General features: G+C 36.7%; 1 protein-coding gene across 1 annotated transcript in view; it reads right to left on the bottom strand.

The window, feature by feature from the left end:
* Positions 1-14,230, bottom strand: part of CC2D2B (coiled-coil and C2 domain containing 2B) — a 109,430-nt gene that overhangs the window by 15,869 nt on the left and 79,331 nt on the right. Inside the window, exons 24-28 of the mRNA XM_059398221.1 lie at positions 11,685-11,781; positions 5,283-5,381; positions 2,760-2,942; positions 2,397-2,594; positions 366-455 (exon numbers count right to left, since the gene is read on the bottom strand). Coding sequence (XP_059254204.1) covers positions 366-455; positions 2,397-2,594; positions 2,760-2,942; positions 5,283-5,381; positions 11,685-11,781 — 667 coding nt within the window. The remainder of the gene's footprint in view (positions 1-365; positions 456-2,396; positions 2,595-2,759; positions 2,943-5,282; positions 5,382-11,684; positions 11,782-14,230) is intronic.

Below are 14,230 nucleotides of genomic sequence, written 5' to 3'. Positions count from 1 at the left end.
TGTATTAAATTATCAAATGCTTTATATTTCATAAGATAAAGTATTTCATAAGTGCATAAATGTTTGTTTAGGAGAAAGGTGAGAAATACTAAATATTTTAATTATAAAACATAATGGGGGTACCTGGGGGACTCAGTTGGTTAAGGTCTGACTCTTGGTTTTCACTCAGGTCTTGATCTCATGGGTTGTCATATGGAGGCCCATGTAGGGCTCTCTGCTCAGGGGGGAGTCTGCTTGAAATTGTCACCTTCTGCCCCTCCCCCCACTCATGCACACACACACACACACACACACACACACACACTCTCTCTCTCTCTCAAATAAATCTTACAGATTAATAAATAAAACATTAAATAAGTTATTACCTCTGATGTCATCCATATGTCAAAACCATCATTTTCATCCAGAATATCAGGCACAACAGGAATCAAAGATACAAAGCGAGCAATGAGGTCCTAGAATAATATTAATTAACATTTATTAAGTGTATTCTATATGCCCATCACCAAGCACAGTGTTTTAAGTGCAATATCATCACATTTAGTGTATCCCACAAGCCCTTCAAGTACATACTATTATTGCTTTTGTCTTACATAAGAGGAAACAAAAATAGATAGAGTGCTAAGATAACTTTCCCAGGGTCACAGAGCTAACACAATATGTGGAGTCTCTGGGAATAAGCCCAAGTTAGCCTGACTCCAGAGAATGCCTGTTAACCATTACACTTCACTGTAATAAATTATTAAAATGTTTACATGATAGATATTATGTATATACCTTAAATTACAAATGTTAAAAAATTTTTTAGAAAGATATTGAGGAATAGCAAAAGTTTTATTTGCTTTTAGGTTCCAGATCTATCAGAATTATTTTTTATTAATATAAGCTTGTTATAAGCTGTTGAAGCAGGAAAATGTTGGTGTCCTATTCCCCCTATAGGGATGGAGAGAAAGGCTCAGACTAAAGTAGGAAAGGAGAAAGGGATACAAATAATGAGCCAACACAGAAAGTTTACCGATATTTTCACTGATTTATAATGGCCATCACTTATGTACTAATGACCTCTTACATTGGTCATGTTTCTGACTTCATGCAATTGAACATGGTTCATAGTCCTTCATAAGCAAGGTTCCTAAGAGTTATATTCCTTTTTAAAAAAAGAAAAGATTGTCTTTGAAATAAATATAGAGTATATTATTATCTCCTTGGACTTTGGGCAATAAGAAACAGACAGGAAGAAACTTGTGATGGAAAGGCAGAGTGAAGCAAAAGGCAACCTAAATTAAGACTTTTGATTTTATCCTGAAGAGTCCAGCTGAGGGAGATTTATAGTGGACAAAGAAAATATTCTGAAGTGAACCATCTAACTCAATCAAACCTGAATAAACAAAAGATATAAGCAATTGTTCATGAACGCCCTTTAAGCAAAGATAATTTTTTTTCTCAAAGAGGAGACTTATATTTTTTATTTCATATTTTCCTTTCTCAAAGTAGAAGGGGGTTTTGAGCACCTAGTGAATAAATCTTCATTTTATATGAAATTCAATTTTGAGTATATGTCTCTCTTGTCAGCTGGTAAATAGATATGCATGAAGAAAATGTCACATAAGGATGGAGTAGGAAGTGTTATGTTGGCAGTTTACAGAGAAAAATAGAACATAGTTTCTTCATTCTCACATATAGTGAGAAGCCATCCTGTGAGAAGCAATCCTTAGAAGGACACATTTCCTTAGAAATGTAATTTGGATTTTTTCCGTGTCATCTTTCAAAGTTTGGTAGAAATGTTACAAAGCTATTGTGGTGGACACATGAACTGGTGTAGCAACAGTGGCTCTAATCCAAGGGAGCAGAAATGAAGGGAATCTAGAAGAAATATTCTCCCTTATCTGGGGCTCAGGAGGACACACTGCAACATAGACGGTTTCTCTCTCAGGAAAACTGTCTTTTTTTTTTTTTTAATATTTTATTTATTTATTTGACGCAGAGAGATCACAAGTAGGCAGAGAGGCAGGCGGGGTGGGGGGGAAGCAGGCTCCCCGCTGAGCAGAGAGCCCAATGCGGGACTTGATCCCAGGACCCTGAGATTATGACCTGAGCCGAAGGCAGAGGCTTAACCCACTGAGCCACCCAGGTGCCCAGGAAAACTGTCTTTGAAAGCAAAACAATTTTAGTAAGAAGGTTATGCTCAAAGTTAATACAAAAAAGTAAACAAAATAAATGTAAATTAAGATTGACAAAAATGTTCTAAAACTTACTATGGTGACGGTTGCACAACTCTGTGAATATACTAAAAACCAAGGGATTTTTAGTACCCATGATCCCAGGGTCCCTTAGATGCATGAATTCTATGTGATATGGAGTATATATCAATAGAGCTACTAAAATACATATCTTACAAGTGTTGCATTAGAATCATGAAGAAACATATCCAGGAGTTGCTGAGGTGGATTTAATGCCTTGATATATCTTGTTACTAAGATCTGTATCCCTTCACTGTTAAAGACAGTAGTTGTGATTCTTCGGTTGGGAAACATTATCTTACAAGTTTTTTTAAAAATCTGTGCTCTCTCCAAAACATCGGTTTGATCTGAAAACTGGAATAAAGTTCAAAATATTTTGACATTGTACCATGTTGTCTCCAGAGGAAAATATCAAAAACCAATGTTCATTTTCACCAGCTCTGAAATTATTACTAGTTTTTAAGAACAGTTTCTATTTCTTTAGTAGTACACATAAAAACAATTTAATGCAAAACCTACCTTGTCTAGTTCTGGATTATAGGTGACATGTGATATCTGAGGTTCAATGGTAGCAAAAATATTTAAGAAGGTACATTCTTTTAAATTCTGCCCATTAAAATCTTCTTTAGGAGACACATAAGTTTTACTCCAAGTATACCCAAGCAAAACTGGCGGAATATTTACTTGAAATGTTCCACTAATCTGAAAGAATATATCGATACAATAGATTCTACATGAAGAAAACATACATCTGCAGGTACAGTACAGCCCATTCCAGTCTTCTTCAGAGGAGGAAACAGGCTTTCATGGGTACGTACGTGCTTGTTCTATGCACTTGTGCAATGATGATCAGATTCTCCATGGTGGTCTATATTCATAGGCACCTTGACACCCTGGGTCCCCAACTAATACGCACTATGTGGAGAGGGCATATGTTAGAAAGGGATGACACAAGGGTGCAGGTTTCCCTAACCAAATGATAGAAGTTCTTAGAAGATCCAATTTAGGCTCAGAGAAGACACTAAAAGACCATGTTACATGTTACATTAGGTCTAGAAAGAGAAGAAAAAATATAACAGCAGGAAGGATAACCCACAGGTCCACATGGAGGAGGGGTCTCCTGAGTGTGTGTGTATGTTTGTGTGTGGAGGTCGGAGCTGATTTACAGTAATAACTAATAGTAATAGCTAGTAGGTATTGAGGACTTACTCTGTGCAAAGCACTGTGCCTAACACTTGATACAGATCATATCATTCAATGAAGTAGATATGGCTCTTATCTCCATTTTCCAGATAAGGAAACTGAGGCTCACAGAATTTAAGTAATTTGTGCCAACTCAGATAGCTAATGAGGTCTGTCTATGCTGAAGTTCACATTGTCAATTACCTCTCTATCCTAGAGTCTGGCCTGAGACTGGGAGATATGCAGAGATTTACAGATGTAGGAAGCCCTGTGTCTCTAAAACTTAAATCTCTATTTCTGGGGAGCTTGGGTGGCTCAGTCGGTTAAGCGTCTGCCTTCAGCTCAGGTCATGATCCCAGGGTCCCGGGCTGGAGCTCCACATTGATCTCCTTGCTCAGTGGGGAGTCTGCTTCTCCCTCTGCCCTTCACCCCGCTTGTGTTCTCTCACCACAACCCTCCCCCTCGTGCTCTCTGACTCTTGCCCTCTCAAATACATAAATAAAATATTTAAAAAATAATAATTAATCTCTATTGCTCTTTTTTTTTTGCAGTCCTGTACTTGCAAGATGCTCCCGTGTGACATCCCTCTTGAGGACCCATTATGTAATCATTTCTCCTCTCCTCCCTTAATATCCATTCTGTCCTTCTTTCTCACCAATGGTTTTAGGCAACAAGACAGACACATAATAGCCAAGTCACATAACTATAAGAAGCCTGCCAGGATTTTCTGAGAGAGTGTCTTCTTTCCTGATACAGGTACTGCCCCTTCTTGCTTCACCCTGCTCTTGTCTCCAACATGAATATGAGGCTGGAGGTATATTGAAGAATTTGCAGTTATGAGGGTGAAAGGTACATGATATTTATGTGATACGATGATACGCTTGAGCTGCTGCACTGTCATCCAGACTTCTTTTTAGGTGAGACAAATAGACCCTTTGATTCACTGTTAGGTTTTCTGTGGCAATTGGCTGAATGCAATACTAATACACACATAACTCCTTCTGAGTCAAATACCTTCCTCTGTTTGACAAACCATTTTTAAGGACTTGATTCAGAAGTTATCTCTTCTGTAAATACTTTCCTTTCATTCTCCTCGTCATACTGTTCTTATCCCTGACTCCTATGAATACTCCGCACTCCTCCTCCAAGCCAGGAAGAGCAAGGTGCGCCCTACTGTATGTTCTCATAGCATCTATCTCATGCCCCTATCAAAGCACCACAGCATTATTAAGTTGTGCTAAAGTGTTAGTTTTCTTCTATAGACAGTGAGCTCCTTGAGGTAGAAAATTCATTTCTGAAACTTCTGTGTCTGGTATAGCTCTGTAAGAAAGTAACAAAGCCTAAAATGGAGTCTAGGCTGGGGTTTTTATATTCTACTGGACTTGAAACATACTTATGTTACATAACAGGAGAGCCTTTGGGGGATATCACAGAGACAGGTGCTAATCATCAGTCTCACCATCATCAAGAAACAGTCCCGAGAAGCTGAAGCTCTTGGAACCCATGGTCACAAAGCAACATCATTAATCATTTATCATTCATCAAAGAACATTTGTGAATCTGGTCCTAAAAAACTATTATATGCAAATGCGTTGCTTTAAGACCTGAGGCTAGCTTTGTTGTTCTTTATCAGTGAACACTCTAAAGATAGAATAAATAAATTTATGGGTATCTCCTATTCTAGAGACAGCTAAAACATTTAAATACTGCAACATCCTAATGGCACTCAAACGCAAGATCACTTTAACTGACCTACCAGTCTGCCAATCACAGAATCTGATTCAAAGACAATAAACAGTAAGTTTTTATTAACCAGAGGTAAAAACTCAGAATAATTAGCAAATAATAATTTTCTATTACCTCAGATTGTTGCAGAAGAGCCGAGAAAGGGAAGACAATGGATCCGAGCCAATTCTTTCTTACATGTGAATGACTACTGCAGCTCTTGAAATAGGGATCCTTTTAATATGAATAGTTTTTCTATTACTTATTTTATACCATGTGATGAATAACTTTACAAACTTTCAAGTAAGTATAAAAAATCACTTTTTCTTTTCAAAAGAATATTTTTCTCTCTTTAAAAGATAATTGATTATTTAAAGCAAAATCATGACCTGTTGTGGAGCTGATGGCCTATGTACGGCTATTTACATTATTGTAATAGATATACTCTGTGCAGCAAACTGAAAATACACTAAAGAATACAAGGAATAAAACTTACCTTAACCCCGAAGACATCACCACCATTAACAACGTTTTAAGATATTAAATGGTAGTGAAATGTGTCTCAATGACGAGGACAAACTCAAAGAGCAGAACAGCATCATGGATGCTGGATCAGTGAGAAAAGTAGACTTAGAGTGGAAGTCTGATGGTTGATATAACATGGTCAAAAAGAAGCAGGTTTGCTGACATGGCTAAGTAATTTAAGTGCATAACATGTCTATTGGAAACAGGTGACCCACAAGCCTACCTCATTAAGCCCTTAGGAACATGCAATTCAGTTTTCTCTTATTTACCAAGCAGTCTTCTGAGCCCAGTTCAGTTTTTAAGAAAGTTTTCTCTATCAAGGAGTGATTGCACTGATAGACTGATTCTGGCTGCTTGGTATGTTATATTTCTTATGCTAGTTGACAGATTGTTTATTTTCCCCAAGATCCTGATAGCCTTTATCATAGGAATTTCAGATTTGCAAGATTGGTTTGATTTCCTTTCTTTCCTAGCCCCACTATAGCCTTGGATAGAGCTTGCCTGACACTACCAGGACCTTGTCATTAAAGAAGTAAACAACAGGCCATCCTGTTAAAGTAAACCATCCATCTGTGTACTAAGAGAAATTAATCATTTTGGCCTGTTTAGAATATTATGATTGATTCTAGGCATGCTTAAGCCCCATCATGGTACAAATTGGGAAAAGGAAATTGTGATAGTTAATTTTACTTGTCAGCTTGACTGAGCTAAGGGATGTCCAGATATGGTAAAACATTTTCTCTGGGTATGTCTGTGGGGATGTTACTGAAAAGAACAACACTTGAATCAACAGACTGAGTAAAAATTAGCCTTCATCAATGTGGACAGAAATCATCTTATCCTTCTGAAGGCCTGAAGAGAACAAAAAGGTAAAGGAAGGGCAAATTCTCTTCTTGAGTTGGAACATCCATCTTCTGCTCTCGGACATCAGAGTTCCTGGTTCTCAAGTGCTTTTGGCCAGCAGTCTCCCTGTCCTCAGGCCTTTGGACTCAAATTGAACTATAGCTCTTGCTTTTCTGGTTCTCCAGCTTGCAATGGATAATTTGCTTCTTTCTAGTTGTCAGCTCATACATTTAACACTGATGTAAATATAATTGGATGTTTTGTGGGGGAAATTGTGCATTTCTGTTGGAATTAAAGAGGGGAGAGGGAACATATGCCATGTATATGGGATTGGAAACATCAATATTATAAAGATGTCAATTGTAATCTAATGGATCTATGTATTCAGTCCAACCTAATAAAAATTCTAGCAGGTTTTGTCTTGTTTTTGGCAGTCATATAGCTGACTGTATTATTTATATGGAAATATAAAGAGCTAAGAATAGCCAAAGCAATATTGAGGAAGGAAAAAAAGCTTGAAAACTTAGGTTTCTAGATATCAAGATTCATAGCAAAGTTTTAGTAACTAAGACAATGTGGTATCTACGTAAGGATAGATAACAGATCAATAGGACATAATAGAGAATCCAGAAATTAACCCACATTTATACAGTCACCAGATATACAACAAAAGGTGATTCCGTAGTGCAGTGGGGGAGGGAATGATTCTTTCCATAAGTGATGCTGGGTCAGCTGAATAGTCTTATGGGGAAAAAAGTACTCTTAAACCTCTACCTCACAGACACATAAAAACCAATTCTGGTTGGATATTAGATATAAATGTGAAAGATAAAATGATTCAACTTTTAGGAATAACCACAGGATAATATCTTCATGACCTTAAGTTGGCAATATTTCTTAAAGAGTACCCAAAAAAGCATCACCACTGCATTGTACTATATTAAATCAAGATTTTTTGTTCATCAAAAGACACATTAAAAAATTTAAAAAGACAAGCCGGCATGGGGAAAAAACTTAGTAAGTGTATATCGGACAGAGCACTCATATCCGGAGTATACACAGAACTGCTAAAATTCAATGAAAAAAAAAAAAAAAACCCAGGCAAAATACTTGAACACATCATTCACAAAAGAGGGTATCAAAATGGTCAATAAACATAGAAAACGGTGCTCAATTTCATGAGTAGTCATTAAAATGCAATTTAAAACCATAAGGTGATACTGTTAATTTCATTAGTATGTTTGAAATGAAGAAATCAGACGATGCTAGGTAACAACAAGGAAGTGGATCAGTCAGAAATCTCATAACCTGGTGGTGGAAATGTGAATCACCACGAACATTTTGGAAAGTACTTGGCATTAAATTACTAAAGCTGAACATAAGAGCTAGCAATTTTACTCTTACATATACTTCCAACAGAAATGCACAATTTTCCCCCACAAAACATCCAATTATATTTACATCAGTGTTAAATGTATGTGCTGACAACTAGAAAGAAGCAAATTATCCATCAGTCATAGAATGTGTAAAAAAGTTGTATACTCCTGCAATCATATACCATATATCTGTGGGAATCAATGAGTAATATTACAGATGACTCTACAAACAATGTAGAGAGAAATAAGCCACTCACAGATGGATGCTTACTGTATGAGATTTCAACCATACAAAATTAAAAAATAAGTAATACCTAATCTATGTTGTTAGAAGCTAGGATAGTGTCCATCAACAGAAGAATGGATAAAGAAGATGTGATATACACACAGACACATACACACACATGCACGTGCAATGGAGTATTACACAGCCATCAAAAAGGAAATCTTGCCATTTGCAACAACATGGCTAGAACTAGAGGGTATTATGCTAAGTGAAATAAGCCAATCAGAGAAAGACAATTATCATATGATCTCACTGATATGTGGAATTTAAGAAACAAGCCATACGGTCATAGGGGAAGAGAGGAAAAAATGAAATAAGATGAAATCAGAGAGAGAGATAAACTATAAGAGACTCAGTCTTAGGAAACAAACTGAGGGTGGCTGGAGGGAAGGGGGAGTAACTGGGTGATGGACATTAGGGAGGATATGTGTTGTGGTGAGCGGTGTGTGTTGTGTAAGGCTGATTAATGAATCACAGACCTGTAACCCTGAAACAAATAATCCATTATATGTTAATTAATTGAATTTAAATTTTTTAAAAAGCTAGGATAGTTACTCATGGGAAGGAAGCAACTTGGAGAGAGCACAAAAGAGGCTTTGGGGGTGATACTAGCAATATTTGGTTTTCATGTTCTAAAGCAATGACAGTTTTTTTCCTTTTTAGCCTTTTGTCTCTACTATTTATTTTCTCTTGGATAGAAAGCAAGATGTTTGCCAGAATAAGCTTGTCAATACAAACATAATTAAGAAACCTAGAGTTGAGTCTCTAGCATCTGAATAATTTAAACTTATCTGAAGTGGTCTGCAAACTTTAGAAAAGCATATAATTAAAATTAAACTTCAAAAAAATATTTTAAAGGGTTATGTTTTTCAAAAATCATAGTACCAATTATTAAAAATCACAAAAGCACTTTGGTTACAATGCAATAAAACTAGAATTTATTTTTCTAAGATTTTATTTATTTATTTGAGAGAAAGAGTGAGAGCACAAGCAGGGGTGTGGCAGAGGGAGAGGAAGCATCAGACTCCCCACTGAGCAGGGAGCCCCTGAACCAGGGCTCAATTCCACGACCCTCGGATCATGACCTGAGCCAAAGGCAGACACTTAACCCACTGGGACCCCTAAAAACTAGACTTTAAAATCAAAACTTTACATTAGAGTCACTCAAACATTTGGAAATATAAGAACATAGTAGTAAATAACTAGTAGGTCAGGAAAGATAAATGTAATAAAAATACATAGAAAATAACACAAAATAAAAATAACCTAACATAAAAGATCTAGTCTAAGCTATTTAAGAGATAGATTCATGGCCTCAAAATATTACCACTACTATGAAAGAGAGATTGATTCCAAATTCATTTCGGTCCACTCTTTCATTCCCAGTGCTAAAAATAGGACTCATGTCTGTGAGACTTCCAAGTTCTCTGCTTCCTGCTAACAAGTTAAATAATGAAGGGAAAACCCACAGGAAGTAAGAAATAGTTGATAACAGGAAGAAAAAATACACAGGGAAAAGAGGAAAATCAAGGCATGGAAAGAAACTATTTTCTAAAGAATAGTGATGGATGATAAACTAAAACCTTCTTTCAACTGGGTGGTCAACTTGGGACTCATTCTTGGTCTGGTCTTCTTTGAGAAAATGGAATGTTTGGGCCTATCATTCATTACCTTGTAAGCCAGTGCATGAGAGGAAGGTAAGAATATAGGCTAGGCCCTTTCCTTTCCTAAAGAGCATGCCAATGTTGTCACATATGTCTGATACCTGAAGCATATGGATTCCATTCACTAAAAACACAAAGCACTTAAAAGTGGTCAAACGATCATTGAGCTAATTCACCTCTGTTAATTCATGTCTGTTAGGCATTCTTTTGGGTTTCCCAAGTTCTACCCATCATCAGTTTAAATATTCAGAAACTACTCAGCTGAACTCCTTGGAGAATAGCCATCGCCAGGGCACCTGGGTGACTCAGTCTGTTAAGTGTCTGCCTTCAGCTCTGGTCATGATCCCAGGGTCCTGGAATTGAGCCCTGTATTGGGCTTCCTGCTCAGTAGAGAGCCTGCTTCTCCCTCTTTCTCGGCTTCTCCCTCCCCCTCTGCTTCTCTTCAGGCTTGTGCACGCTCGCTCTCTGTCAAATAAATAAATGAAATCTTTTTTTTTTTTTAAGATTTTATTTATTTGTCAGAGAGAGAGAGAGAGAACGAGCGAGCACAGGCAGACAGAGTGGCAGAGGGAGAAGCAGGCTCCCTACAGAACAAGGAGCCTGATGTGGGACTCGATCCCAGGATGCTGGGATCATGACCTGAGCCGAAGGCAGCCGCTCAACAAACTGAGCCACCCAGGTGTCCCAAATAAATGAAATCTTAAAAAAAAAAAATAGCCATCACCAAATTACACCTCAATATTTTTACCTTCAGCCTTTATGAAGAATTGATAGAAAATGTTTTAATAAGAATGTATGTCTGCATCTCCTGGAAAATTAAACTGGAAGACCTTGACATTATGTCTCTTAGTAGTTCTTAGAGAAGTCTTATTCCTGAACCATTCCTGAAGGTCTCATTCAATTTCTCTCCCTCTGATCCCCAATCCCCCCAGACAGAATTAGTTCCTCCTTCAACTAATTGCCATAGGATTTGATGGGCATTTATATTAGAGCATGGAATCAGAGTCCCAAAGAGGGACTCTATAATACCTCTATAATGGATCTGCATCTTTATACTTCTGCTGCCAAGCTTAGTAGGAGGGAAGCTAACATTTATTTGAAAGCTTGCACTAAGCATTGTTATGAGCTTTCACGGATCTTCGAGGAAGACGTTCAGTAATTTTAAAAAAATTTGATTGAAAAGGGGTGTCTGGGTGGCTCAGATGGTTAAGCGTCTGTTTTTGCTTATGTCAGGATCTTGGGGTCCCTACATCAGGCTCCTTACTCATTGGGGGTGTGTTTATCCTTCTCCCTCTTCTCCCCCGTCCCCCTCATGTTTTCTTCTTGGGATCCCCTCTCTCTCTCTACTTCACCCTGTTCATGTGCATGCACACATATGTGCTCCCTCTCTCTCAAAGAGACAAATAAAATCTTTTAAAAAAATAAACAAAATCTGATTGATGAGAACTGGGTTTTAATCCTATGAATAATTTGTTATCTTCAGCAGAACTGGTGTATTTTCTCTGATCAGACAGTGAGAAATATATAACTCATTTTCATTTTGTTTCATTTATCTTGGCTACCAGGAAGCTCACCCTCAAATGTTATGTTTAAATGCAGAAACCAGCTTCTCCCAAATTCCTGGTATATTTACCCCTTCTCCTCCTATATGTGGTTTATGATCTTTGTTATTTTTTAACTGACTTGCCATATGTCTGATTTTATTTCATGTTACCCCAAACCCTTTTTAGAAAATGCTGGAAATAGACATTGCCTCTAAAAGCAAATTTACAAATATGTTACTAGATTTCATTCAGTTTGACTGCAGAATCAGTTCAACAGTATTATAATTATTCTAATTTACCTCATGTTTTTCAATAATCATTTCATCAAAGATGTTGATATATATATTATCTTTTATTTTAGATAAGCTTGAGAAGCTATAATCATGCCCAGGTGAGCTGTAAATAAGAAAAACATATGTAAATGCTTAATTCATTTTATGAGAGCATTATACATAAAGAGCCATAAAATTACTTGTTCTTTACTTTTATAAAGTATAAGCTAAGAAAAAGCTATGTGTTTTGCAGATGACTGTTATCTTTCATTAAAGACAGTATGCGCTTTGTAATTTATCTTGTCTCTCTCTTAAGGTAATTTGCATGAAAAATAAGAATATTTAAATTTCAAGCAGAAAGACTTCCACTATAGCCATTCATTGCAAACAAAGCATCCAAAGTATGGTGTATTAAGACTTTCCAAAAACCTTAAACTCTGCTACTTTCTGCTAGCTCCCATATATAGTTAAACTGTTCTTTTGCTCTCAGCTAAGAGATACAACTGTTTAACTACAGCACTTATTCTCTTTCCCATATTTATTTTCTCCAACTAGAAATTGGGATAGTGGAATGCATTGTGCAAGCTGTCTGTTGATGGCTTATTTGATTGGACACATTTTTGGAGGTAGCTTCCTTCACTCTTAGCTCCAGCTTGTGCATGGAAACTCGAAACTTGATCAAACTTCTAACAACTAAGAGAAGTTAAATAACTTGCTTAAGGTAATGCCACCAGCAAATGACAAAGCTTGTATGTGAACTCAGTTCCAGCTGACTTGAAAGGCCAGGCTCTTTTCACTATACCATCTGCCGTTGATATTACTTACTGAAGCTTGCTGCTAAGGAAGCAACTATTGCAAGGGATCTCCAAAAGTTTGCATAACTTTCAGTTACAATGAAAAAATATTAGCTGATATTAGAGAACAATTTTAAGTTGAAATTTCCTTATATTTTCAAGTGATAAACTGACTTCCATACCCTGCTCTTCAAGAGTTCCCTTTCATGTTGCAAAGCCTTAAGACAGGACAGAAGAGGCAATGAACATTTACAACACTATGCTGGCAGGAGGAATGACAACTGTCATCCTCCAGACATTTTTGAGTGTGTCAACTCAGTATGTCCCTTAAATCACTCAAGTCCTGCATTGTCTTGCACTTTATATTCTTCTAAAACCTTATTCAAATTTCACCACAATTTCTCCTCCAAAGTAGAGCTCACAAGGCTAATTACTATATACTGTTTACTATTATTCTCTATGCCATTTGCACGTGGTTTTTATTCACTAAAACATCACATGGAGAAGGGAATAGAGAGCTCTTATATCTCAGAAAACCAAAAGTGTAACTGAATGGTGTGTCTTAGCTGAAACCTCTGATCTACTTGATTATACTCTAAATGTGTTCTTGGTGTATCTTGCTGCTATAACTGCAAGAATGCAAATACTCTATAGCCTCCTTCTCTTTAGTTCACTTTTTTTTTTTTAATTTCTTTTCAGTGTAACAGTAGTCATTGTTTTTTGCACCACACCCAGTGTTCCATGCAATCTGTGCCTTCTCTAATACCTACCACCTGGTTCCCCCAACTTCCCACCCCTTGCCCCTTCAAAACCTTCAGATTGTTTTTCAGAGTCCAAAGTCTCTCTCTTTAGTTCACTTATAAGTTTATTTATCTTATTGACTACTGTGTGTTCTCCTAAATCCATTTATTTAATACAGAGACACCATCAAACAATAATGCAAATAGGAACTTCATGATCTGCAGAACTTGAGAGAGCTGAACAAGGCTGACAAGAGAAGGGGGAGAGGGCACCAGGACCAGAGAAAGGACTTTGATAATGGATGTAGTTGACAGTTCTTTATATTCTTTTACTCCAGGGAGAGCTAAATATACTTAGAAAATGGCTAATTGAGTTTGGAGAACAATATTAAGTTTTAGGTTTCAAATTTGTCTTGATCAACATATTTTTATTTCCAATAACAAAAGCCTACTTATATAGCTTTTGTATCAAATATAAATCTTGAGAAAGAAGAACAAAGCTGGAGGCATCCAACTTCCTGATTTCAAAATATATTACGCAGCTACAATAATTGAAATAGGATGATACTGGCACAAAGATAAGACATATAGACCAATGATATAGAAAAGAGAGTCCAGATATAAATCCCTGCATCTACATCAGGACAACTGGTCTTTGACAAGGATGTCAAGCATACACAATGTTGAAGGAATAGTCTCTTCAAGAAATGGTGTCAGTAGAACTACCAACATGGAAAAATAATCAAATTGACCCTTATTTTAGACCATACACAAAAATCAATTCAAAATATATTAAAGACTTGAAATGTAGGTAAGATCCGAAACTATAAAGCTCCTAGAAGAAAACACAAGGAAAAAGCTTCATGGGATGTGTTGTGGCAAAGATTTCATTCTGCAGATATGTCACCAAAGCATGGGCAACAAAAGTAAAATAAACAAGTAGAACTTATCAAACTCTAAATCTTCTGCACAGCAAACAATCAATAGAGTGAAAAGGCAGCCTATAGAAGAGAGAAAATTTTTGGAAACCATATATATT

Source organism: Mustela nigripes, chromosome 4, assembly GCF_022355385.1.
Source record: "Mustela nigripes isolate SB6536 chromosome 4, MUSNIG.SB6536, whole genome shotgun sequence".
In the NCBI taxonomy this organism is placed as follows: domain Eukaryota; kingdom Metazoa; phylum Chordata; class Mammalia; order Carnivora; family Mustelidae; genus Mustela; species Mustela nigripes.
The sequence above is the reverse complement of the archived record's forward strand: the minus strand, read 5'-3'. Positions and strand labels throughout refer to the sequence as shown.